Source organism: Palaemon carinicauda, chromosome 4 (assembly GCF_036898095.1).
Source record: "Palaemon carinicauda isolate YSFRI2023 chromosome 4, ASM3689809v2, whole genome shotgun sequence".
In the NCBI taxonomy this organism is placed as follows: Eukaryota; Metazoa; Arthropoda; class Malacostraca; order Decapoda; family Palaemonidae; genus Palaemon; species Palaemon carinicauda.
This window is the reverse complement of record NC_090728.1, coordinates 97,326,303-97,351,893: the sequence shown is the minus strand read 5'-3', so window position 1 is coordinate 97,351,893 and position 25,591 is coordinate 97,326,303. Positions and strand designations below refer to the sequence as shown.

Genomic DNA, 25,591 nt, shown 5'->3' with positions numbered 1-25,591 from the left:
CTGAGTTGCTATATAATATATGATGACTACTAACAATAAAATTCTGTCTCTATAAACCTTCTCTGGGACGGGAAATCTTTATTTCTATTTCTCACTTTTACGATCTGTGCATCATAGATGTTTATAATTTCAACGTTTAATTGGTAACCTTAATACGTAAATCGAATCTTAAAATGACAAATAGAGTGCATATAATTTAATTATATAAGAACTATTGACAAATTATCTCTGCTGGGGAAAGACAGAAATATTACTTGTTGCTTTCAAAGTTGTAGCCCTTTCAATAGATATTGGTGCATATTTCCATCTAAAAAGAATTCAGAGTGTATACTCTCTCTCTCTCTCTCTCTCTCTCTCTCTCTCTCTCTCTCTCTCTCTCTCTCTCTCTCTCTCTCTCTCTCTTACTTGAAAAATATTCTGGTCATAAAATAACAAGATATACAAAGCTCGAGAACCTAAACATTAACCCTGTCATAGAGGTACGAGCTCTATTTTTTCCAGTGACCAATATGTGAATGCCAGAGTCGATGTTAATTCATCAAATAAATTTCAATATTGACGTTTATGCTATCAAAATATTTCTGCCCAGCCCTTTGTGAAAAATGTTCATATTCGTCTTTTTAATTTATTCTTTTATCGGTCAGTAAACTCTTCTAAATTCATGTAAAAAGGAATTCGATTTTAAAGCGTTTTAAATGTTCATAAAAGAAAAATTTATTTCTATTCTTATTGAATGTGAGACTTAGGTTAGAAGACGTTCGATTATTGAAAATGTTTTATCTAAGGACTAAAATTACCTTACCAAATTGAAATACCCCAGTGTGTGTGAGTGTGTGTGTAGGAAGAGTCGGTCTGTCTAGAGAGAAAATAGGGAAAGATTCTATTCTGCTTTTTCCTAGTGAATTTATAATACAACGATGTAAAAGCAAAATTCAATACAAAAGATGGTGATGATCATGATATTGTTGTTGTTGTTTATTTTTATTGAAATTATTAGTGTTATATATGATTGCATTTATTGTTGTTATTGAAATGATTTGTTATTAAAAATATTTTTGTTTTTTTATTCATTATAATTAATTGTTATTCATTAGCATCGTTATTTTATGTTATTCATTGTTATCATTATTACTATTATCATTATTATTTTTCATTATTTATTATTATCATTATCATGTTAGTCTGCAAAGAGCAGACCTGCAGAAATACAACTGAAACAATACCAGGTAAAGGAGCACACAAACCTCAGAACAGCATTCACTGCAAGGGCAGGTGAATGGAATTTAATGACAATTGGTTAATACATTTATCAAAAGACTTTCTCAGCACGATTGCCTTTCCAGAGATATTGCCATAAAGTTTATATAATTTCCATGGCGTCAAATAGGAGTTATAATTGTCTAAAGTTTACCTACAAGTTACCAGTCTTATTTTATATCAAACTATAATCTCAGAGGGAGTGTGCACACTCTTAATATATATATACTTAGTCTATCACTCGTAATGCCTGTACCGTAAAAATCGTGTATCTAGTTTTATATTTACAGAAACGACTTTCCAATATACGTTCAATGAAAAAAAAAACATAATAATCATACAAGTCTATGGAAGAGACCCATTCCTCCTAATGTGGGCTAATATGTAATACCTTCCGCGGAGTAGTAGTGCCAAGCTTATTGGGCTATTCTTAAATTGCTGTTATCATCATCATCATCATCATCTCCTCCTACCCCTATTGACGCAAAGGGCCTTGGTTAGATTTCTCCAATGGTCTCTGTCTTGAGCTTTTAATTCAGTACTTCACTATTCATCGCCTCCAACTTCGCGATTTATAATCCTTAGTCATGTAGGCCTGAGTCTTCCAATTCTTATAGTGCCTTGTGGAGCCCAGTTAAACGTTTAGTGAACTAATCTCTCTTGGGGAGTTCGAAGAGCATGCCCAAACCATTTCTATCTAACCCTCATCATGACCTCATCCACATATGGTACTCGAGTAATCTCTCTTATAGTTTCATTTCTAATCCTGTCCTGCCATTTAACTCCCAAAATCCTTCTGAGGGCTTTATTCTCAAATCTACTAAATCTATTGGAGATTGTTTCATTGTCATACCACGACTTGTGTCCATAGAGTAACACTGATCTCACTAAACTGATATATAGTCTGATTTTTATATGAAATTTTAGGGTATTTGATTTCCAAATTTTACTTAACCTGGCCATTGTCTGGTTTGCTTTTTCCAATCTTTCACTAAACTTTAATTCTAAAAACCCTGCATTAGAGATCATTGTTCCTAAATACTTAAATGATTCTACCTCATTAATCCTTTCTCCTTCCAATGATATTTCATCTTCTATTGCATACTCCATTCTCATTATCTCTGTCTTTCTTCTATTTATCTTCAGCCCCACCTCGTGTGATATTTCATGCATTCTGGCAAGCAAGTATTGCAAATCCTGTGGTGTTCTGCTAAAAATGACAGCATTATCAGCATAATCTAGGTCTGCTAAATTCATATCACCAATCCAGTCTAATCCTTCTCCACCATCTCTGACTGTTCTACACATAACAAAATCCATAAGGAGGATAAACAACATAGGTGACAACACATTCCCTTGGAGTACTCCGCTGTTCACTGGAAACTCACTTGATAAAACTCCATTAACATTAACTTTGCACTTGCTATGCTCATGAACAGGCTTAATCAAATTTACATATTTAAGAGGAATTCTCAACAAAATTGGCCAGTCCACAATATCAAAGATTTTTTTTCATAGTACACAAATACCATCAAAAGTGGATTTCTATATTATACACATTGCTGTACCACATGCATTAAAATGAAAATTTTGTCAGTACAATTTCTACCTTTTCTAAATCCTGCTTGCTTATCTCTCAGCTTTCATCAATCTTTCTCTCCAGTCTCTTAAGAATAAGCATACTATATATTTTCATAACAACTGACGTAAGTGTTATGTGTCTGTAATTATTACAATCAGTCAGGTCTCCCTGTTTAGCTATTTTCACCAACACTTCTAGCTCCCATTCATCAGGTTTTGCCTCGCCATGCCACATTCTACAAAATAATCTTGTAAGTAGTCTGGGAGTTACTTTATTTTCGGCCAGTATCATCTCGGCAGTTATTCCATCGTATCCCTGGGCTTTCCATGTCTTTATTTTTTGAGAATAGCTTCGACTTAAAACACACTGAATTCATTCATGGGCACATCAGTGTCTTCATCTGCTTCAGGTACATCAATCAAATTATTCCCTTCGTATGCTCTATTCATAGCCTCACTAAAGTGTTCCATCCATCATTGTCTTTTTTCATCTTCTGTTGCTATAACAGAGCCATCTCTCTTTTTAAGGGTATATGCTTCTTCTTCTTCTTTGCTCCAGTAGAGATTCTTACACCATAGCCACTTCCTGAATTAATAGCTTTGTCAGCCTCATCTGCTTTACTGTCTAAATACTCTCTCCAGTCATTCCTGGCTTTTCTTTTGACCTCGCTGTCAGTACTGGAATACTTAGCATGCTCTACCTTGTAATTTTCATTACTTCCTCGAAAACTTTCAACAATCAATTTCTGTCTTTGTCTCCTTATTATAGTATCCCCCGTATCATTTGATATCCATGGCTTTCTCCTTGTAACTGTTTGTCCCAAGACTTCACTACTAGCTGACTGATATATGTTCTTAATATCACACCAGTCTTCATTAATTGTCTGTTCTTCATCTCTTAAAGTCTCTAAGACTGCAAATCGATTCCTATATTCAATTGCAAATGTTTCTCAGTGCTCTTCATCTAGAAGTTTAGTTGTATCAAGCCTAGGTATTCTATCTATCTTTCTGTTGGGTGCTTTCAGTTTTAATTTCAGTGTGGCAATGAGGGCCTGGTGATCACTACCAATATCTGCACCTCTATAGCTTCTTACATTTCTCAGAGTCCTCCTTCTCTCTTTATTAATGACAATGTGATCTATCTGATTTTTGTAATTGCCACATGGTGAAGTCCATGTATACTTGTGGATGTTCTTATGTTGGAAAAGAGTACCTCCAATGACAAGATTGTTTGCTGAACAGAAACTTATGAAATTTGCTCCATTTTCCTTTGCAACTTCGCCAAGACCCTTGACACCCATCACATTCTCTATCCCTTGATTATTTCTTCCAACTTTAGCCTTGAAGTCCCAATCACAATTTTCATATCTCTCTCAGGGATCTCATCTATTATCCTCTGCAGTTCTTCTTAGTATTCATCTTTCCTTTCTTTAAGGGAATCCTTTGTTGGGGCATAGCAAACTATAATACTCACATTTCCACTACTTTGATTTGAACTTTGCTAGTAACAATCTACTATTTACAGCTCTCCACTCGGTTAATGCCCTTCTGCTCTTTGTGTCATCATCATTCCTACCCCTTTTCTTCCCGCTCCATCTGATATTCCTGAGTATATATATATATATATATATATATATATATATATATATATATATATATATATATATATATATATATATATATATATATATATATATATATATATATACAGTATATATATATTATATATATATTATATATATATATATATATATATATATATATATATATATATATATATATATATATTCCTTTGGTCTAAAGTTTCACTACCAATTCCCTTACAACGTGTTTCACTTAGGGTCCAGATATCCAAACTATATTTCATAAATTCACTCTCAACTTGCTGTAACTTCCCAATCTGATTCATGGTCTAATTCAAGTAAATACAGAGAAAAAGATCTTCCAAACAAAAACTACCCCATATGAAAACAAAAATCTGTTTGTGTACATGTTAAAGATTTTTTTTCCCCTTTTCGTCCATTAAACTGGTCCTTTCAAACTGAATCATGATCCGAGGCCATATTCCTAAAAAGGAATGCAGGTCCTCGTCAAAGTATCACTTTCTTTTTTAGACATTTAGAGCTATCCCTCCTTAAATAAACGGTAAACGTTAGCCTTGTCAGAATTCCCAACGACAACATGGAAAGACTGACAAATGTTCATCGAGAGCAAAACTGACGACTTTTGAACGTTACATTAGGAACAATTTCTGTAAGCAGGCAATGAAATTATATCATGCATGTTCACTAGGAACAAATTTTGCAGAATTTTCCTACACGTAATTCTATTGCAGTTCCTGAATTATAGGTGCAATATTTCCCATTAATTTAGCTTTGTCACCTGATGAATCGTAATTTATGCATTAGCGAATAAGCACAAGTTGCACCCGATCGTTATCTTTATTACACAGCCGGGAACACTTTGGCATTTTTCAATTTATGTGATTACGGGGCTAAAGCTTTTACTGTTTCGGTGTATGTATGCGTTTGTGTATGTACGAGTTTCTTTTTGTCGTGTTTGTTTGTAGATGCTTGAATGTTTGTCTTTATCATATCAAACAAAATTCACGAAATATGCAAGCATAGACGTGCAAACTTATCTCATAAGAATGTATGAATATATAAGGCTATATCATTACAGACGTATTGATATACATGATATGGATTATCTGATGTACTTAAATAAAATACGTTTGCAAATACATATACATACACAGATAGGACACAGAACTGTAATGATTATTAGTTTAACAAATATCGAAATGCAACCAATTCGGGTAACTCTTAGAACAGGTGCAGGACTATTTAAAGAGATAGAAATTATAAGACATAGTTTGTTTAGGAGAAAGTGTCCTACACATATGAGGTATTTTGGGTAAACCATATAAAAACTTTCCCACTAACTATCTAAGTTGTCCAGTTTTCCTTGATAGTCAGGGTCCAAAACTAAAAATTCCATTGGGGTGGTAGTTTTTCTGCCAAAATTATGAAATTTTCTATCTTGGGAGATTTTGACATGACAAATCCATTGCAACATGGTGCCAAAGCGAAAAATGAACAGAAATGGCTCAAAATGGCGTCCATTTAAAGATGGCCGCCATTTCGTACCATTTCTGCGAAGATAACAATATTTTGTCCATTTCATTGAACAAAATTATCTGTTTTTACTGTTTGGGACTAAACGAGTCTATTTCAAGTAATTTTATTGATTTTATGAATTTGTGTAGTCTTAAATTCAAGATGGCCACTAAAATGTATACGTTAACATTGCCCTTTATTTTTTGAATTTCTACATTTTTTGTTTAAATATTCACAAAATCAAACTGATTATTCATTTTACAGGACAACGTTTATGATGTTTTCATATAAATTATATTAGTATAGATAGTTTGGGGTAATAATATGTTCTCATTTCAGCAATAGGTTGTGAAATAACTGCATCGTAGAAGTATAATAACTAGGGATATGGCGTCATCAGCCAAGCGCCCAGCACGGTTTGATTATAAGCAGAAGTGCTTTGTTTGTCAAAATGATAAGAAGGACCCAAAGACAAAGTTTAGGAAAAATAAGCCTGTTTCTGATGTTACAAATATTCAAGACATAAAATCACAATGTGAACTCTGGAAAAACAAGGTAGAGAGGCCAGCCTGCATAACAGCGGCGTTGGCTATACTAGATGATATCTTTCAGGAAACTGATCATCCCAAGCTAGTATGGCACCGTGAATGTAGGCCTAATTTCATGAGCAAACTTAAACTCGACCGTTTTTCTGATAATGCAGACGCTACTGATATGGACATGGGTGGTTTGGATAATTCTGGAAGAGTATTCCTTAGAAGTCAGGCCAAAACTTACATAAAGGGCACTCACTGTGTGTTATGTTGTTCTGGGGTAGAAAGTGGTGAGCTGTCATGTGCCAGAACATTCAGTATGCACGAAAAGTTACAAAACATTGCTATGGGTGATTTTGAACTTATGGCAAGATTGGAATCTGCTCGGGATGCTATAGCTGGTGATGTCCTTTATCACTCACTATGTTTACGTAATCGAGCTCGTGTAACAGTATGCAGTGAGGAAAGTAGCATAAGCCAAGCTTCTCATAACGCTATATTCAATCAACTGAAACTGGAAATTCAATTGAAGTGGACCAAACAGGCTCTCAGCAAAATAAAGTTGTAAATGCAAACAGAGGTGTGCTACAGCGTCTCTGTGTAGCATATGAAGCTGGAAGGCCAGTAGATCTGCAACATATCGCAAAGCATGAAATGATGTCTGTCCCCATTGCACTGTTTTATACAGATAAGACCATGAGGAAAGGAAACAAGTCAGATCTAGTCAACAACATTTGTGAAACTGCAAAAGTTCAGCCTTCCCAAATTGTTCCCCAAATAGACCCCACTTCTTCACAGCATGTTGTTGATGGGATGGCGTATGTCTACAGGGTTTCAACTAAATCGATTAGTACATTCGGAGAATTTGCTACAGAGTACTGCAAGGGGGTATATAAGTTTCCAAGCACAAGGATAGACATTGTGATGGACCGCTATGATGGAACTTCCATCAAAGATGACACACGAAGTGCTAGGGCCTCTAAATCCAAAGACAAACAAGGAAAAAGAAAACAAAAACGCAAAGCGGTGCCAAAAGTAATTTCCCCAGAAGTAAACCTGCCTCAAGGTGACAACTTCAAAAGCTTTTTGAGCATAAATGATAACAAGATTGCTCTGCAGCAGCTCCTTGGTGATACTCTCATCAAAAATGCACCTCAAGATAAGATTATTGTTGTCTCTGGGGCATTTGAAGACCCCATGGATGTCCGTTCATCCTCTTTGGGCATACAGTTAGATAGCATGGAGTCTGACCATGAGGAAGCAGATACCCGTATGGTATTAAGCATAGTCAATTCAACCGCGGAACATATTGTGGTAGTGTCACAGGATACTGATGTATTTGTGATTCTTCTTGCCAACTACAAACATTTTGGAAATAGGAAAGTGTATTTACAGCAGCAGATTGGAAAAGAACAAAAGATCACAGACATCAAATTTGTGGTAGAAGGAATCATAAGCCAAGGCATGGATCCTATATCTATCCCCCTTCTTCACTCTTTAACTGGATGTGATACCACGAGTTATATATATGGCATTGGCAAATCAACTGCATGGAATACTTTTAAGGATTTCCACAATCTTCTGGACAATACTAACCTTAAAAGCCCATCTGAAATTGACTACAAGCACGTTGAAGTCTTCATGTGCAGATTGTACAAAGACAACCAGTCATCATCGTTGGACGCCATGCGAGTTAAGAGTATATTGACTACCAATCGCCCAGAAGAAATACCCCCTACTAGTGATGCAGCTCGGCTGCACATCTCTCGTGCCTTCCTTCAAGCGCATGTATGGCAAAATGCTACTGAGCCTGTACTTGAAATGAAAACAAATGCTCTGATCTCCGTGGGGTTCAACTTAGATAGTGAGAAACAGAAATTGATACCAGTTATGATGACAAATCATCCCATTCCAGACGCTGTCATTGAAATGGTGTCATGTAATTGTAAAACTGGCTGCCAATCAAACAAGTGCAGTTGTTTCAAATCTAAACTTCAATGTACAATCCTTTGTCATAAGAGATCCAAAGAAGACCAGCCATGCATAAATAATTTTGTCTAGTTTGTTTTAGCAGTTGTGGACAGTTTAAAAAATTAGCAAATGTTTTATGTTAAAAGTGAATTAAGTTTTAACTTTTGAGCCTGTGTGCACTTTTGTTTAAGTTTATCATCAGTTGCGCCTGCATTAGCCGCCCGCAGCTAGACTACTTTTTGATACCTAGTTCAACATAATATCGTATCCCATGTGAAGTAGTACCAGTTACAATAAAATATATTCATTACATATAACTATATGTTATTAAAAACTACTAATTGTGATGCTGCAATCTGTGTAACATTGTTCAAAATCAGTACTGATGTTTCCATATCATTTGTGAAAAAATGCAATCAATGGAGACAATTCCGTAAATTACAGAGATAGTCTAAACCCTCTGTTTTGGCGGCCATCTTAGATTCAAGGCAACAAGAATGTGTTCATTCAATTAAATCATTAAAAATGAACTCACTGAGGTATACATATTAAGTGTAGATCACTTTGTTCAGTCAAACTGACAAAATATGTTTATCTATACAGATATTACACGAAATGGCAGCCATCTTGAAACAGATGCCATTTTGATCCATTTCCGGTCATTTCTCGCTTTGGCACCATGCTGCAATGGATTTATCATATCAAAATACCCCTAGATATGAATTTTCATAATTTTGGCAGGAAAACTACCACCCCCAATTAAAAAATCACTTTTATGAGATTTGGAACCTGACTATGAACAGGATACAAATTTGGTAAGATGGCTCACGACGGCATGTCTCGGCTAAATAACCAATCTATGAACATTCAGCAGTACTAGCGAAGCAGTATCAGTTTTTCCTGGTTAGCTAATAAATTCGGGACAGTTGAATATGCTTACACTAGATTTAAAGATGGAGGATTCAGACGTTTTCCACTGATAAGTACTTAAATTAATATAGCGGTTTCTCTGTGCCAATCTGTAAACTTAATTGGCATCTGAGAGGATAAACGGTCAACTTTCGATCCAGAAGATTATCAAAAATAAGATTTAAATTATATTTTATCGGATGGAAGCAGTCAAAATGTTAACAATTTAAACAAACATGCTAAGATGACCTGTGTCACCTCAGCTAAGACAGTCTTTATAGTACGTTTAGCACTTAATCGCCTTTATAAAGGTGCCTCCAACTATGGGCTTGTGCTATGGCCATTTTTTTCTAAAGATCATTTAATAATAGCCATCAACAACGTGATTTTTTCTGTAACTAATTCCCTGAAATTTAATGAAAATCCCCATTCTCCAGCAAACAGCCATGACTTGAGCATGTGCAAATACTACAGTGGTAAAACTGGTTCCACAAAATTCTGGAAACATCTTTCTTCATTTCGTTTATAACGAAAAATATCTCATTTATAAATATCTATCTATATATATATATATATATATATATATATATATATATATATATATATATATATATATTAAGTGGCAAGGTTTATATGCTCCAAAAAAAACTGTTAATTGTAAAGTGCAATGAAAATAAGGTAAGAATAAATCACATTGAGTAAAAGAATTAACCACAGTGTTCTTGGGTGTTTTTGTCACTTCGAAAAATATGAAAGGATAAGTTAATGAGATTTTTGTATAGTTCAAGAGTTGGGGGGGGGGGGGGAATACAGAAGAGAAAATGGGAATATGACTGACACGAGGGCGGAAGCATTACAGTGAAATAACTAGATTTCCAGAAAGTATAAAAGCGCGTGGAAGTGAATGCAAAGTGGTTTATGTAAAAGATGTTACAGAGGGCTCATCCGTGACTCAACAACTGAATGATCGATATATGAAAATAATTTTCCCAAACATTTTCTTCAGTCACCTGTGTTATTTCTTTCTCAGATAGAATTTTGAGATTGACAGAATTACTGTACCTAAGACATTCTCTGCTTAGACTACGACTAACCACATCCTACTAAAAATAGAGTAAATAATTGACTTCTTAGATCAAGGCAGGCACAATGGAATTTACCCGGATAGGCAATTCCTGCAAAGTAATACTGTATACAGAATAAGGTGAAGGCAAACGAATGTTGATTTCTCTGTCAGTGTTGTCTCAAGAGCATACTATCTTCTACATTTAAGCAATTCAATCTGTATAATGCTCTACATAATGATAATCTCTCTCTCTCTCTCTCTCTCTCTCTCTCTCTCTCTCTCTCTCTCTCTCTCTCTCTCTCTCAATATGCTCACACAATATTTATATATATTATATATATATATATATATGTGTGTGTGTGTGTGTGTATATGTGTGTGTATTTATATATATATATATATATATATATATATATATATATATATATATATATATATATATTTATATTCATATATATATAAATATATATATATATATATATATATATATATTTATACATATATATATATATTTATATATATGAATATATTTATATATATGAATATATATATATATATATATATATATATATATATATATATATATATTTCTTATACATATGTATATATATATGCATATTTATATATATGTAACATATATATGTGTGTATATGTATATATATATATATAATTTATGTATATATATGTATGTATATATGTATATATACATATTCATATATATATAATATATATATGTGTATGTATATATATATATATATATATATATATATATATATATACATACACACACATAGTGTTTGTGTATATACAGTGCAATCGTGCTAGGCGGTATACTGTATATACACAAACACTATGTGTGTCTATGTATATATATATATATATATATATATATATATATATATATATATATATACATAGACACACATAGTGTTTGTGTAAATACAGTATACAGTGCAATCGTGCTAGGCGGTATATCATAGTAATCCATGCTTGCCAACGGTTAAAATCGTATGAGTGGATGAGCAACCTGGTGGAGTAATGAGAATTTTGGGTGTGGAGGAAATGGCCCCTAAATCTCAATGAAGTCGCTGGCAGCAGAGCGATGGATTGGGCTTAAAGCGATAGACAAACTGTATCTTAAGCTTTTATTCCTGGTGCCTGGCGATTGATCTGACTGGAATTAGTATGGACCAGCAGGGGTCACTTGCTTTAGTTGAATAGGCACTGGCTATTCTTTGATGAATCTAGCAAATGAATCCTCTATGTAGTTAATCAGTCAATGGAAAGAGAAGATGACAGAATGGTCCCAAGTCCCAGGCATAGCGGGGTGCTAAGAATCTCCCGGTTTATAAAGACTAAACAAAAATTGAACATTGGTAATTGGAATGTTAGAATCAGATTATGAAGTTACAGCAAGTGGAGAGTGAATTTATGAAATATAGTTTGGATATCTTGACCCTAAGTGAAACACGTTGTAGGGGGACTTTAGACCAAGGCAATATACATGTCTATTCAGGAAGAACAAATGGCGCTGGAAGAGAAGTGGTAGGAGTGATTATGACACCAAGAGCAGAAAAGGCATTAACTGAATGGAGAGCTATAAATAGTAGATTATTACTTGCAAAGTTCAAATCCATGCAGTGCAATATGAAAATTATAGCTTGTTATGCAACAACAAATGATTGCCCTGAAAAAAGGAAAGATGAATACTATGAAGAACTGCAGAGGGTAATAGATGAGATCCCAGAGAGAGATATGAAAATTGTGATTGGCGACTTCAATGCAAAAGTTGGAAGAAATAATCGAGGGATGGAGAATGTGATCGGTGTTGAGGATCTTGACGAAGTTGCAAATGAAAATGGAGTACATTTCATAAATTCCTGTTCAATTCAACAAAGAATGTAATAATTAGAGGTACTCTTTTCCAACACAAGGACATCCGCAAATATACATGGACTTCACCATGCGGCAATTACAAAAATCAAATGGTTCACATTGCAACTAATAAAGAGAGAAAGAGGAATCTGAGAAATGTAAGAAGCTATAGAGGTGCAGATATTGGTAGTGATCACTAGCTCGTTATTACCACATTGAAATTAAAACGGAAAGCACCCAACAAAAATGTAGATAGAATACCTAGGTTTGATATATCCAAGCTTCTAGAAGAAGAGCACAGAGAAAAATTTGCTACTGAATGTAGGAATCGATTTGCAGTTTTAAAGACGAGACTGAAAGCAGACAATTAATGAAGAATGGTGTGATATTAAGAACATATATCAGTCAGCTGGTAGTGAAGTTTTGGGACACGCATTTACAAGGAGAAAGCCATGGATATCAAATGATACGGGGGATACTATAAAAAGGAGACAAAGACAGAAATTGATTGTTGAAACTTTTCGAGGAAGTAATGAAAAGTACCTGGTAAAACATCCAAGTATTCCAATATTGATAGTGAGGTCAAAAGAAAAGACAGGAATGACTGGAGAGAATATTTAGGCAGTGAAATAGATGAGACTGACAATGCTTTGAATTCAGGGAGTGGCTATGATGTAAGAATTGCTCATACAATTATTAATGAAATTTATACTAGGGCAAAGAATAAAAGGCATATACACATCAAAAAGAGAGATGGATATGTTATCACAACAGAAGATGAAGAGACATCATTGGATGGAACACTTTAGTGAGGTTATGAATAGGAGATACAGAGGGGATAATTTGATTGATATACCTGAAGCTGATGAAGACCTTGATGTGCCCATGAATGAATTCAGTGTGTTTGAAGTCGAAACTATCATTAAAAAACTCAAGAGATGGAAAGCCCCTGGATGCGTGGGAATAACTGATGAGAGGATACTGGCTGAAAATGAAGTGACTCCCAGACTACTTACAAGATTACTTTGTAGAAGGTAACATCAGGAGGCAAAACCTGATGAATGGGAGCTGGGAGTATTGCTGAATATGGCAAAAAAGGAGACCTGACTGATTGCAATAATTACAGAGGCATCACACTTACGTCAGTTATGAAAATATATAGTATGCTTATTCTAAAGAGATTGGAGAAAAAAACTGATGAAGAACTAAGTGATAAAAAAGCAGGATTTCGAAAAGGTAAAAGTTGTACTGACCAAGTTTTCCTTTTAAGACATGTTGCCCAGCAATGCGTAGAATATAGAAATCTACTTTTGATGGCATTTGTGGGCTGTGAAAAAACTTTTAATAGTGTGCATCAGCCAATGTTATGGAGAGTCCTTCGTTATTATGGAATTCCTCTTAAATATGTGAATTTCATTAAGTCTGTTCACGAGCATAGCAAGTGCAAGGTTATTTTAATGGGGTCCTAACAAATGAATTTCCGGTGAACAACGGAGTACTCTAAGGGAATGTGTTGTTATCTATGTTGTTTATCCTCCTCATGGACATTTTGTACTACATAGAACAGTCGGAGATGATGGAAAATGATTGGATTGAATTGGTATTAGGAAATTAGTAGACCTAGAGTATGATATGATGCTGTCCTTATTAATAGAATTCCACAGAATTTGTAATGCTTCCTTACCAGAATGTATGAAATATCACACGACGTTGGACTTAGGATAAATAGAAGAAAGACTGGGAGGATGAGAACGGAGTTCGCTATGTAAGATGAAGGGAGCCGGCGGGCTAATGACATTCATACCACTTGATAAGATGACTTATGACATCTCCAAATTGTATAGGATTTTTACCTCTGACCTTTGGTTTTGCGACGCCAGGGCAATTTATCTTGAAAATAAGTGTTTTTCAAATTCTATCTCCATATTAAGACCTGGGATCACTAACCTATGTAGACCTGATGTAGACCCCAATGAAATAATTTTTTCCTAAAATTAACTTTTTTACAAAGTCATTTTCTGCTAGCTATGAATTTTTCCATTATATTAAAAGAAAAAAATAACTATAAATCAGGGGAAAAGACTAAAAAAAAATGAAAAAAAAATGGAAAAAGGACTATCTTGTTGTTTTACAATGTCTTTCTAAACTATATACCAAATTTCAATGCTATATCTTTAAAACTAAGGGAAAGGATAGAATTTGAAGGTCAATAAGCATAGTTTTGAGTTACAGGCGTTCAAAGTTTTCTTTGTATTTTTACAAAGACAATATTAATAAATTATTATTATGAAGTTTACGTTCCTTTTTTAGATATTAATCAACCAAAACAATGTCATTTATCATGATTTAATCATAAATGAAGATCCCTCTGCTCAATATCTTGATTCCTTAGGCTCCTGGTCGCTCCTTCATCCACAACACTCTCTCTCTCTCTCTTTTCTTCTTCCTTATGTTAGCGATATGTTGAAATTATCTTTTCCTCTTTAGCATATCTTCAAAACTAAGGGAGAAGAGAGAATTTGAAAGTCAATAATTATAATTTTGAGATACGGGCATTCAAAATATTTCTTTGTATTTTTACAAAGATAATATTAATAAACCATGATTATTATGAATTTTATGTTCCTTTTCTGGATATTGATAAACCAAAGCAATGTTAATTATCATAATTTAATCATAAATGAAGATCCCTTTGCTCAATATCTTGCTTCTTTAGGAGAGAAGCCCACCCTTCATCATCTCTCTCCTTCAATGACTGCTAATATCACCGATATTACCCACTTCTGAACTCTTATAAGAGCAAATTTTCTTCTTCCTTACATTTGCGAGATGTTGAAATTGTCTTTTTCCCTTTGGCATGATGAAATTCTTGTCGAAACTAAGAAAAACTGACGTGAATGTCAGAGGTATAACTTAAACGTGCACTCTCTCAGGTTTGTGCTAGCACTGACGGGTGAAGGTTGTTACCATATAATACTTCGTCTTGTGACTCATGGAATCTATACAGATGCCATTGCTCACATTTTTTTTTATATTGAAATGTAATAATTATCAAAATTTACGATATCAGAAGAAATACTGCATTTTCTTGTAGGGATTAATGTTTTTGAGCTTTTAACTCAATATTTCTCCATTCATCATCTCCTACTTCACACTTCATAATCCTCAGCCATGTAGGCCTGTGTCTTCCAACTCTTCTGGTGCCTTGTGTTGCCCATTTGAAAACTTGGTGAACTAATTTCTCTTGGGGAGTGCACAGAGCGTGCCCAAACCATTTCCTTCTACCCCTCACCATTATGTCATTTACATTCGGCCCTCGAGTAATCTCTCACTTTTTTTTTTCTAATCCTGTCCTACCATTTAACTCCCAATACCCAGAAGGCCTTGTTCGGAAATATACTAAATCTCTTGGAGATTGTTTCATTTTCATGCCATGTCTCATGTCCATTGCCATGTCCATTTAGTAATACCAATCTCACTAAATTGATATATAGCCTTTTTAAGTGTAATTTCAGGCGATTTGATTTCCAAATTTTATTCAACCTAGCCATTGTCTGATTTGCTCGTTTTAATCTTTCACTAAACTCTAATTCTAAAGAACCTGTATTGGAGGTCATATTTCCTAGATATGATTCTACCTTATTAATCCTTCCTCCTTAAAGACATTTAACTTTTAAAATGACATTTTATTTTCTATTGAATATTTTTTTTTTACAGTAAACGATATCGGCGTCAATGACCTTATATGTCAGGATGACATAAAACCTCAAATCAATCAATCAATCAATCAATCTTTCCTTAGATCTAAACAAATTTTACTTTTCACCATTCTATGGTCGCTCAACTTTAACTTGTTGAACACCGTTACATCTATAACTAAATCAACTTTTTCACTGAGAATAAAATCTATTTAATTTTTTGTTTTACCATTTACGCTTCTACGTGTCCATTTTTGTTTCCAATTTCATAAATTGTGTTCATGATTTTAAGATTACTTTCTGCCAATTCTACAACTTGTCTCCTCTCTCATTCCTCATACCTCTTCCAAATTAACCTCCTACTGATTCTCCTCTCTAATTTTGACCTACTTTAGCATTTAAATCACCCAAAGCAAGCTTAAATGGAATCTTTGTTTTCCTTAGATATCTCCAGATCTTCATAAGAAGTTTCTACCTATTCGACTGTATTGGATCTTATTGATACGTACTTTTGAATGATCCTATATATATATATATATATATATATATATATATATATATATAATGTATAATGTATAATACTCACGCACGCGCACAAACAAGCACGTGACCACACACTGACTTTGGGTTTTTAGATTTTTTTCTGCCTCTCATTTCTCAAAGCTCTTGGGAACTTACATCTGCAAATATCGTTTGCCGTTCTTGCTCAACCGTATTACTAATTGTTCACGTTCCCCAAAGTGCTGTGGTCTCGTGCGCACGTAGTAAAAAAAAAAAAAAAAAAAAAAAAACTGACTAAAACGAAGTTTACTGCCATGAATATCATCGACTTTCTCAAACTTTTTATATTACGAGGATTCATGCTGCAGATCAGATTATCCAGCTATTTACAAACACAACTAATGTTTTTAACAATATCATTTGTGGTAATTACCTTGTCATGAAACTGGAATTGTCAGTTATGTGAACACAGATGATCCATTTTAAAGCAGTTAGAAGATGAAACATTGACTGCTTATGAAACTTGATTATTATTGTTTTGGAGGGGTTTTGTACTCTCTCTCTCTCTCTCTCTCTCTCTCTCTCTCTCTCTCTCTCTCTCTCTCTCTCTCTCTCTCTCTCTCAAAGTGCTTGCGAGCGTTCACTTAGAAATACTCATAATGTAGATTTATTTGATTCTTGACTATTATTTTCAAATTCAATTTTATCTTCAGTAAAAACAAATGAAATGGGATTAATTCCTCGACTATTTAATTTTTTCAACAATACAGTAGAGCCTACGAATATTTTTCAAGACAAAATATCGTAGATAAAAGATTTTTGCCTACATAGCTTTGAAATGTAGAATTGTTTGATAATAATTCAAATGATGCTAATGAAATGGAAAAATTTTAAAATATCCAGGAATAGCTACTCGATATACAGCAAAATTCTTTCATTCTTTTGTTTCGATTATTGATCTCCGGTCTGGTATTCAGCTGCTGAAACTCATCGTAATTTGTTGGACAGCAACTTACGGTCTATTAAACTTCTTATTCGTGATCTAGATATTAATCTATGGCACCGTCGTTCAGTTAGTTCGTTATGCATGTTACATAAGACTTATAATTATGACTATCCTTTACATTCAGATCATCCCGGATAGCACCATCCTCTTCGTAATACTAGGTAAGCAAATAATTCTAATAGGCATGCCTTCTCCATTATGAGGTCTAATACTACACAGTATTCTAGAAGTTTTATTCACGCTATGACCAATTTTTGGAATGATCTTTCTAATCAGGTAGTTGAATTCGTAGAACTTCAAAATTTAAGACTTACAGCGAATGATTTTTTATGTTGAACAGGCTGACGCAAGTCTCTTTTTATATTCATTATATAAAAGATGTATTTTATTGTTGTTTCTGTTCTTAAAATATTTCATTTTTATTATTCATTACTTTTCTTGTAGTTTCATTTCCTTATTTCCTTTACTCACTGGGCTATTTTTCCCTGTCGAAGCCCTTTTCCTTATAGCATCTTGCTATTCTAACTAGTGTTGCAGCTTAGCTAATAATAAGAATAATAATAATAATAATAATAATAATAATAATAATAATAGAGGATGATGATAAACTATCATTAACTATCCTATTCTTCTTCTGGAACAGTAGTCGATTAAGGTCCTTGCCTGGAGAGTTATAATGAGGTTAGCGGCTGGTATCTGCAAGGTAAAGGGAGGGTTTTCTTACCTTATATTTGGCCTAGTATGAATTATTTGGAAAACAGACTTTGAAACTTTAATCTTATTCAGTTGCCCATTTGTACAGAACGTGTGAGAAATATAGGTCTTGCTATTTTCACATTTATACGCTTCTATAGGTGACACTATCCTATTCAATATTTCAAAACAAATTGTACTTTTTTTTTCTGTAATCTTTCCTACATCACTTTAAACATTACATTTCTATGCATTCATTAACAGCCTTTCGTTATTATTACAGCTGCAACAATTGGTAATAATGAATTGAAAGTTATTTGGCCTTTACTCTTCTTTTTTAATATTGTTCTGAAATCCCTAGATTCTAGTTAAGGAGTTCCTATCACTGATCATGTCCTTGGTCCTGTTTTAGACGGTGTTAATCATGAAGCCAGATGGGAGTTCGGAGACCGTTTCTTTGTATCTTTTTTTATCTTAAACAAATGAATATAGATGGTGACTATAGTGACTTCCTGAATGTAATCGGGGATTCACAAGCGTAGCGTTCTTGGCTCTTGATCTTTATGTAGTAGACTCATGATATGCGGTTTGGTTTTGAAAACAAGCTTGTTGCTAATGCAGAGGATTCTCCCTCTTCCCATTGGATGAATTTGAACAATAATGAAATTAAAATTGTTTGTTTTTAGGACATTAGAACCCATTCATCAGCTAATTCGATTGCTGGTATTCTTCATCTACATAGATTATGTGAAGAATCTAATTTAATGTTATTACTGTTCTTGAAGAGAATAAGAAGAAGTTTTGGAAAGAAGTGAAGAGAGTAAGGAAGGCCGGCGCAAGAATTGAAGAGACAGTGAAAGATGGAAATGGAAGGTTGTTAAAAGGAGAGGAAGCAAGGAAAAGGTGGGCGGAATATTTTGAAAGTTTGCTGAATGTTGAGGATGATAGGGAGGCAGATATAATTGCTGTTCCAGGTGTTGAGGTGCCAGTGATGGGAGATGAGAATGAGAGAGAGATTACAATAGAGGAAGTGAGGAGAGCACTAGATGAAACGAGAATAGGAAAAGCATCTGGTATGGATGGTGTGAAAGCTGAGATGTTGAAGGAAGGGGGTGTGACTGTACTTGATTGGTTGGTGAGATTGTTTAATGTGTGTTTTGTGTTGTCAATGGTACCAGTAGGTTGGGTCTGTGCATGTATTGTACCACTATATAAGGGTAACGGAGATGTGCATGAGTGTTGTAATTCAAGAGGTATTAGTTTGTTGAGTGTAGTTGGAAAAGTGTATGGTAGAGTACTGATTAATAGGATTAAGGATAAAACAGAGAATGCAATCTTGGAAGTACAGGGTGGTTTTAGAAGAGGTAGGGGTTGTATGAATCAGATTTTTACAGTTAGGCAGATATGCGAGAAATATTTAGCAAAAGGTAAGGAGGTGTATGTTACGTTTATGGATCTGGAGAAAGCATATGATAGAGTTGATAGGGAAGCAATGTGGAATGTGATGAGGTTATATGGAGTTGGTGGAAGGTTGTTGCAAGTAGTGAAAAGTTTCTACAAAGGTAGTAAAGCATGTGTTAGAATAGGAAATGAAGTGAGCGATTGGTTTCCGGTGAGAGTGGGGCTGAGACAGGGATGTGTGATGTCGCCGTGGCTGTTTAACTTGTATGTTGATGGAGTGGTGAGAGAGGTGAATGCTCGAGTGCTTGGACGAGGATTAAAACTGGTAGGCGAGAATGATCATGAATGGGAGGTAAATCAGTTGTTGTTTGCGGATGATACTGTACTGGTAGCAGACACAGAAGAGAAGATTGACCGACTAGTGACAGAATTTGGAAGGGTGTGTGAGAGAAGGAAGTTGAGAGTTAATGTGGGTAAGAGTAAGGTTATGAGATGTACGAGAAGGGAAGGTGGTGCAAGGTTGAATGTCATGTTGAATGGAGAGTTACTTGAGGAGGTGGATCAGTTTAAGTACTTGGGGTCTGTTGTTGCAGCAAATGGTGGAGTGGAAGCAGATGTACGTCAGAGAGTCAATGAAGGTTGCAAAGTGTTGGGGGCAGTTAAGGGAGTAGTAAAAAATAGAGGGTTGGGCATGAATGTAAAGAGAGTTCTATATGAGAAAGTGATTGTACCAACTGTGATGTATGGATCGGAGTTGTGGGGAATGAAAGTGATGGAGAGACAGAAATTGAATGTGTTTGAGATGAAGTGTCTGAGGAGTATGGCTGGTGTATCTCGAGTAGATAGGGTTAGGAACGAAGTGGTGAGGGTGAGAACGGGTGTAAGAAATGAATTAGCGGCTAGAGTGCATATGAATGTGTTGAGGTGGTTTGGCCATGTTGAGAGAATGGAAAATGGCTGTCTGCTAAAGAAGGTGATGAATGCAAGAGATGATGGGAGAAGTACAAGAGGAAGGCCAAGGTTTGGGTGGATGGATGGTGTGAAGAAAGCTCTGGGTGATAGGAGGATAGATGTAAGAGAGGCAAGAGAGCGTGCTAGAAATAGGAATGAATGGCGAGCGATTGTGACGCAGTTCCGGTAGGCCCTTCTGCTTCCTCCGGTGCCTTAGATGACCGCGGAGGTAGCAGCAGTAGGGGACTCAGCAGTATGAAGCTTCATCTGAGGTGGAAATGTGGGAGGTTGGGCTATGGCACCCTAGCAGTACCAGCTGAACTCGGCTGAGTCCCTGGTTAGGCTGGAGGAACGTAGAGAGTAGAGGTCCCCTTTTTTGTTTTGTTTCTTGTTGATGTCGGCTACCCCCCAAAATTGGGGGAAGTGCCTTTGGTATATGTATGTGTATGTACTGTTCTTGAAATATTTTTGTCTGTTTATTCGTCTCTTGTAGTTTATTTATTTCCTTGTTTCCTTTCCTCACTGGGTTATTTTTCTCTGTTGGAGCCCTTGAACCTATGGCATCTTGCTTTTCCAAGTAGGGTTACATCCTGGCTTATAATGATAATAATAATAATAATTATAATAATAATAATAATAATAATGGTAATGATGATGATAATGATAACGATAATGATAATATTATTGATATTGATATTGACATTATTGATATTGATGATGATATTGATATTGATGACGATGATGATATTGATGACGACGATGATATTGATATTGATAATGATGATCATATTGACGATAATGATATTGATAATAATGATATTAATGATGATGATATTGATGGCAATATTGATGGTAATATTGATGGTGATATTTATGATATTGGTGATATTGATGATGATGTTGATATTGATGATGATGATATTGATGATGATAAAATAAATATTGATAATGATGATGATAATGATAATAATGATGATGATGATGTTAATAATATCAATAATAACAACAATATTAATAACATTATTAGTAATAATCATAATATTGATAATAACATTGATAATAATATTATTATAATAATATTAACGATAATAATGATGTTAACGATATTAATGATGTTAACGATAATAATGATGCTAACGATAATAATAATGCTAACGATAATAATGATGCTAATGATAATAATATTGATAATAATTCTAGTTGGCATTCTTGGTTGTAACCTAACTTTGATAAATAATATCCGGTGTACCTGTTTTTCAATTGAAAATCCTATACTCTCTCCTATCAAGATTTGATTAATGAGTTGCCATGTAATTGTGTTGATATTTTATGTGCGCTGTTTCTTTTATCTAGTGTACTGTTAAGTTGTACAATGATATAGTAAAAGTTGCGATAAAAAAAACAATCGTCATTCGCTGTGAAGAAGTATCGAAGGCTGTTAGAATTATCAATCGGCAATCTATTATTAAGTCACAAGTAGAGAGATCGTCAGTAGTTTTCTAGTCTTTGTGAGTGCTGGACATGAGTGATTTCAAATGATGTTTCATGGATAACAACTGAGTTCTGCTCTGGAATGTAAATTTCTTAATGTGATAAAATTTTCTCCGTACTTGAATCCAGATATCACATTCGCTTTACTTTATTTAACTTTATGAGATGTTTTCTTTGTCATATCACACATGACAACCGTTTCAACCCCTTTGCCGTATAGGAACTACAAGATGTTTGTCGTGTACATACTCAGTTATTTAGAGTATCACAGGTATTTCGCTTCAATTGTCATATCCATATCATTGAATCTCTTAAAGAAAAAACTCTTCAGCTTCTTCTTGAAAGCTCTAATGTCTTCAATCTTTTGGATGTATAGTGGGAGCTTGTTGTATAGTCTTGGCTCTGTATATTTGAAAGCTCTAGTCTAGAACCTACAGTAGAGGTACATCTTACTTAGAGAACAAGAAAATCTTAAGTTTCTTTATAAAATCATTAATATCTTCTGTTGTTTATACTGTATATTGAAAGCTCAAGAACCTCCAGTAGCATATAATCCATGATAAGGCCTATATATAATTTAGATGAAGTCGCATAGATGATCATTATTCAATCTTTATTCATGCCCCATGGTATTAATCTCTCTAGGCTACTAGATAAGCCAACCTATCCAATAAAGCTTGCGGTCAGAACTTCAGATGTGTGCAAAATTAGGTATGCTATCCATGTTGGATAATACCAAGATTCACCAAGTACATACACAAATCAATGGATCATATTCTTGCCATGCATAATTTTTTTTTTTTTTTTTGTAAGCATTTTGCATATAGGCCTACTTAGCATAGACTACTGTTACAAAGTTTGCAAGAGAAAACACTTGATTCAGGAGAAAGAATGTTTTTTTTTTTTTTCAATCATCTAATAATAGATAAAATACAACATTTAATAGTGAGACTTGGGAAGGCTGTAAAGTGCAGGGAAACTATGGGTAAAGAAGTTCTATTGCAAATTTATGATGTTTAAAGTAAAGAACAATCCAACCCCAATATATTTAAATAAGTCTTTAGGTGCATTCTGTATGAATTTTTTAACTTGCTGGGCTTAGGATATTGTTGAAATATCGTAATATCATGGCCACATGGAAAGATTTTCAATCCCAGATAGAATCAGGAAAGTACTTCGGTATTGGATCAATTTCAAAGAAAAGGGACATTACGGTATGTGAAACAGGCTGGAAAAGTACTATGCCTGATGGCAAGACTGAAAATCGCACAGAGGAGTTGCAGGGAGGACACTATAAGTAGCAACAGAGGCAATATTCTTGAAATACTACATCTAGTCAGAGGCTATGATAGTATAGTAAAAAAGAGGCTAACAGGAATATAGTGTAAAATATAGAAGCCTCGAGATCTAAATTGAAATATTAGAGATTCCAACTTGTAAATAAGAGATAGAATATCCAAAGAAGTTCATGTCAGCACTGACTACTTGGTCATGATTGATGAAAGAAAGGATATCAATGGAAACGAACAGCTGACTTTTGTAGTAAGATATCTTTTCCAAAACAATATTCATGATGAAACTTTTTATTTTGTACATTTAATGAATTAAAGGGCAGATTTCTAAAGGTGAAAATTATTCAAATATTGAAATCTGGCAACATTCATCCGAAGGATGTAATACCGGAGACTTCGTCTTGTATCATATTATTGAATCTCGTTAATTTTGTGCATCTAATGTAGCACTAATCTGATGATGAATATTTGAAAATGACCTGAATATATTTTCTATTTTGTTTTAAAGAATTCCAGACTGATTTGCTCTTTCATAGTCACTGTACGCTTCTGGTAGCCTTCTTTCATTTACATTTCCCATTATGCCATTTAGGAGATGATATGGCATATGACTGGTGTTGCTTCGCGGTTCTTTCTCTTATAGTATTATTTTTTTTCTTCTTAGTAGGTAGTTATATTGACACATTACAGTTTTGTATTCTACTCGCATACTTTCAGTTTTTAACCGATTCCACCTTCTTTCATTAACTCTTTTTCCCTCTCTCTCTCTCTCTCTCTCTCTCTCTCTCTCTCTCTCTCTCTCTCTCTCTCTCTCTCTCTCTCTCTCTCTCTAAAGTCTGCCTATCAACCCAAGGAGATCGGTCTTTAACAATAATAGCCTTTTCCATTCGTGGACACATGGTATCATTTTCACTTTTACTCCACCTATTATATATGGTCGTAAGGCAGTCAACACACATAGAGCCCAATAAATGTTGGTTATCTTAATCGCAGATAATATTGATAGCATCATTTATTTTCTTTGCAACTTCTTCAATAAATACACAAGGAGAGAGGTTTGATTTTTGTCTAAAGATTATTTTCCTTACCACTGGGTGTTTCTGTAGAGGTACACTAAACATAAGTGTGTGCACTGGAGAGATAGTGCACTTCTCTCCTACATTTATATCAAATACAATGTTATTAATTCCATCACTTAAAACTAAGTCCAACGTATGGCTAGTCAAAGTAGTTGCCCAATCAACATTATTTACTAAATGATATGATTCCAATAACTCGCTAAATGAGGCAGCATCATGACTTTGTGTATTATCCCTCCAAAGATTGAAGTCTCCATAAATAATCAATTAATTAATTTTCATGATAATCATCTCAATGAGCCACTAAATTCTTCAAAGAAGTTACTACTTGTTCTCGGAGATTTGTGAATTGTTACAAGGGATATTTTAGTTTCTATATATTAAAACCTAGTTAAAATAGTTCTTTTTATCATTTTCAGATATGAGTAGCCCTTATGGATTATTGTTCATATTAATATTATTAAGATTAATAATGATAATATTAGTATTACAATAAAAATATTATTGTTAACATCGGTAATAATATTAACACCGAAAAAAATATTAATATTAATATCAATATTAATATTATCAATATTAATAGTATTAATATTATTAATACTAATAATAAGCATGATAGTATTGATATTATTATATTTATATTGATATTGATAATAATAATGATATTAATAATAATAATAATAATAATAATAACGGAAACGATGATAACGATAATGATGATAACGATAACGATGATGATGGTATTGTCAGTTTCATTGGCAATGATGTTGAAGAAGTCAATGTTAATATTGTATTAATGCCAATGTTGTCAATGTTACTGCTGTCAATGATATTAATGTTAGTACTCTCAATGATATTAATGTTAATGCTGTCAACGATATTAATGGTAATGATGTCAATGATATGAATGTTATTGATATTAATGTTATAGATATTAATGCTATTGATACCAATATTAATGATATTGATAGTATTGATATCAATTTAACAGTTATATTGATAATATTAATGTGATTGATGTTATATAATAATATAAAATTAATATCATTATTATTGTTGTTATTGACATCAATGTTATTGATATTATTATTGGTATTAAATTAACAGTGATATTCATATTATTGTGATTAATGTTATATAATAATATTATAAAATAATATAATTAAGAT

General features: G+C 33.9%; 1 protein-coding gene across 1 annotated transcript; it reads left to right on the top strand.

Moving 5' to 3' along the window:
* The first annotated feature begins 13,371 nt into the window (after positions 1 to 13,371).
* LOC137639572 (uncharacterized) lies at positions 13,372 to 13,779 on the top strand. The gene has a single exon (XM_068371835.1). It carries the CDS (start codon positions 13,372 to 13,374, stop codon positions 13,777 to 13,779), a length of 408 nt encoding a protein of 135 aa, XP_068227936.1.
* The last annotated feature ends 11,812 nt before the right edge of the window (positions 13,780 to 25,591 follow it).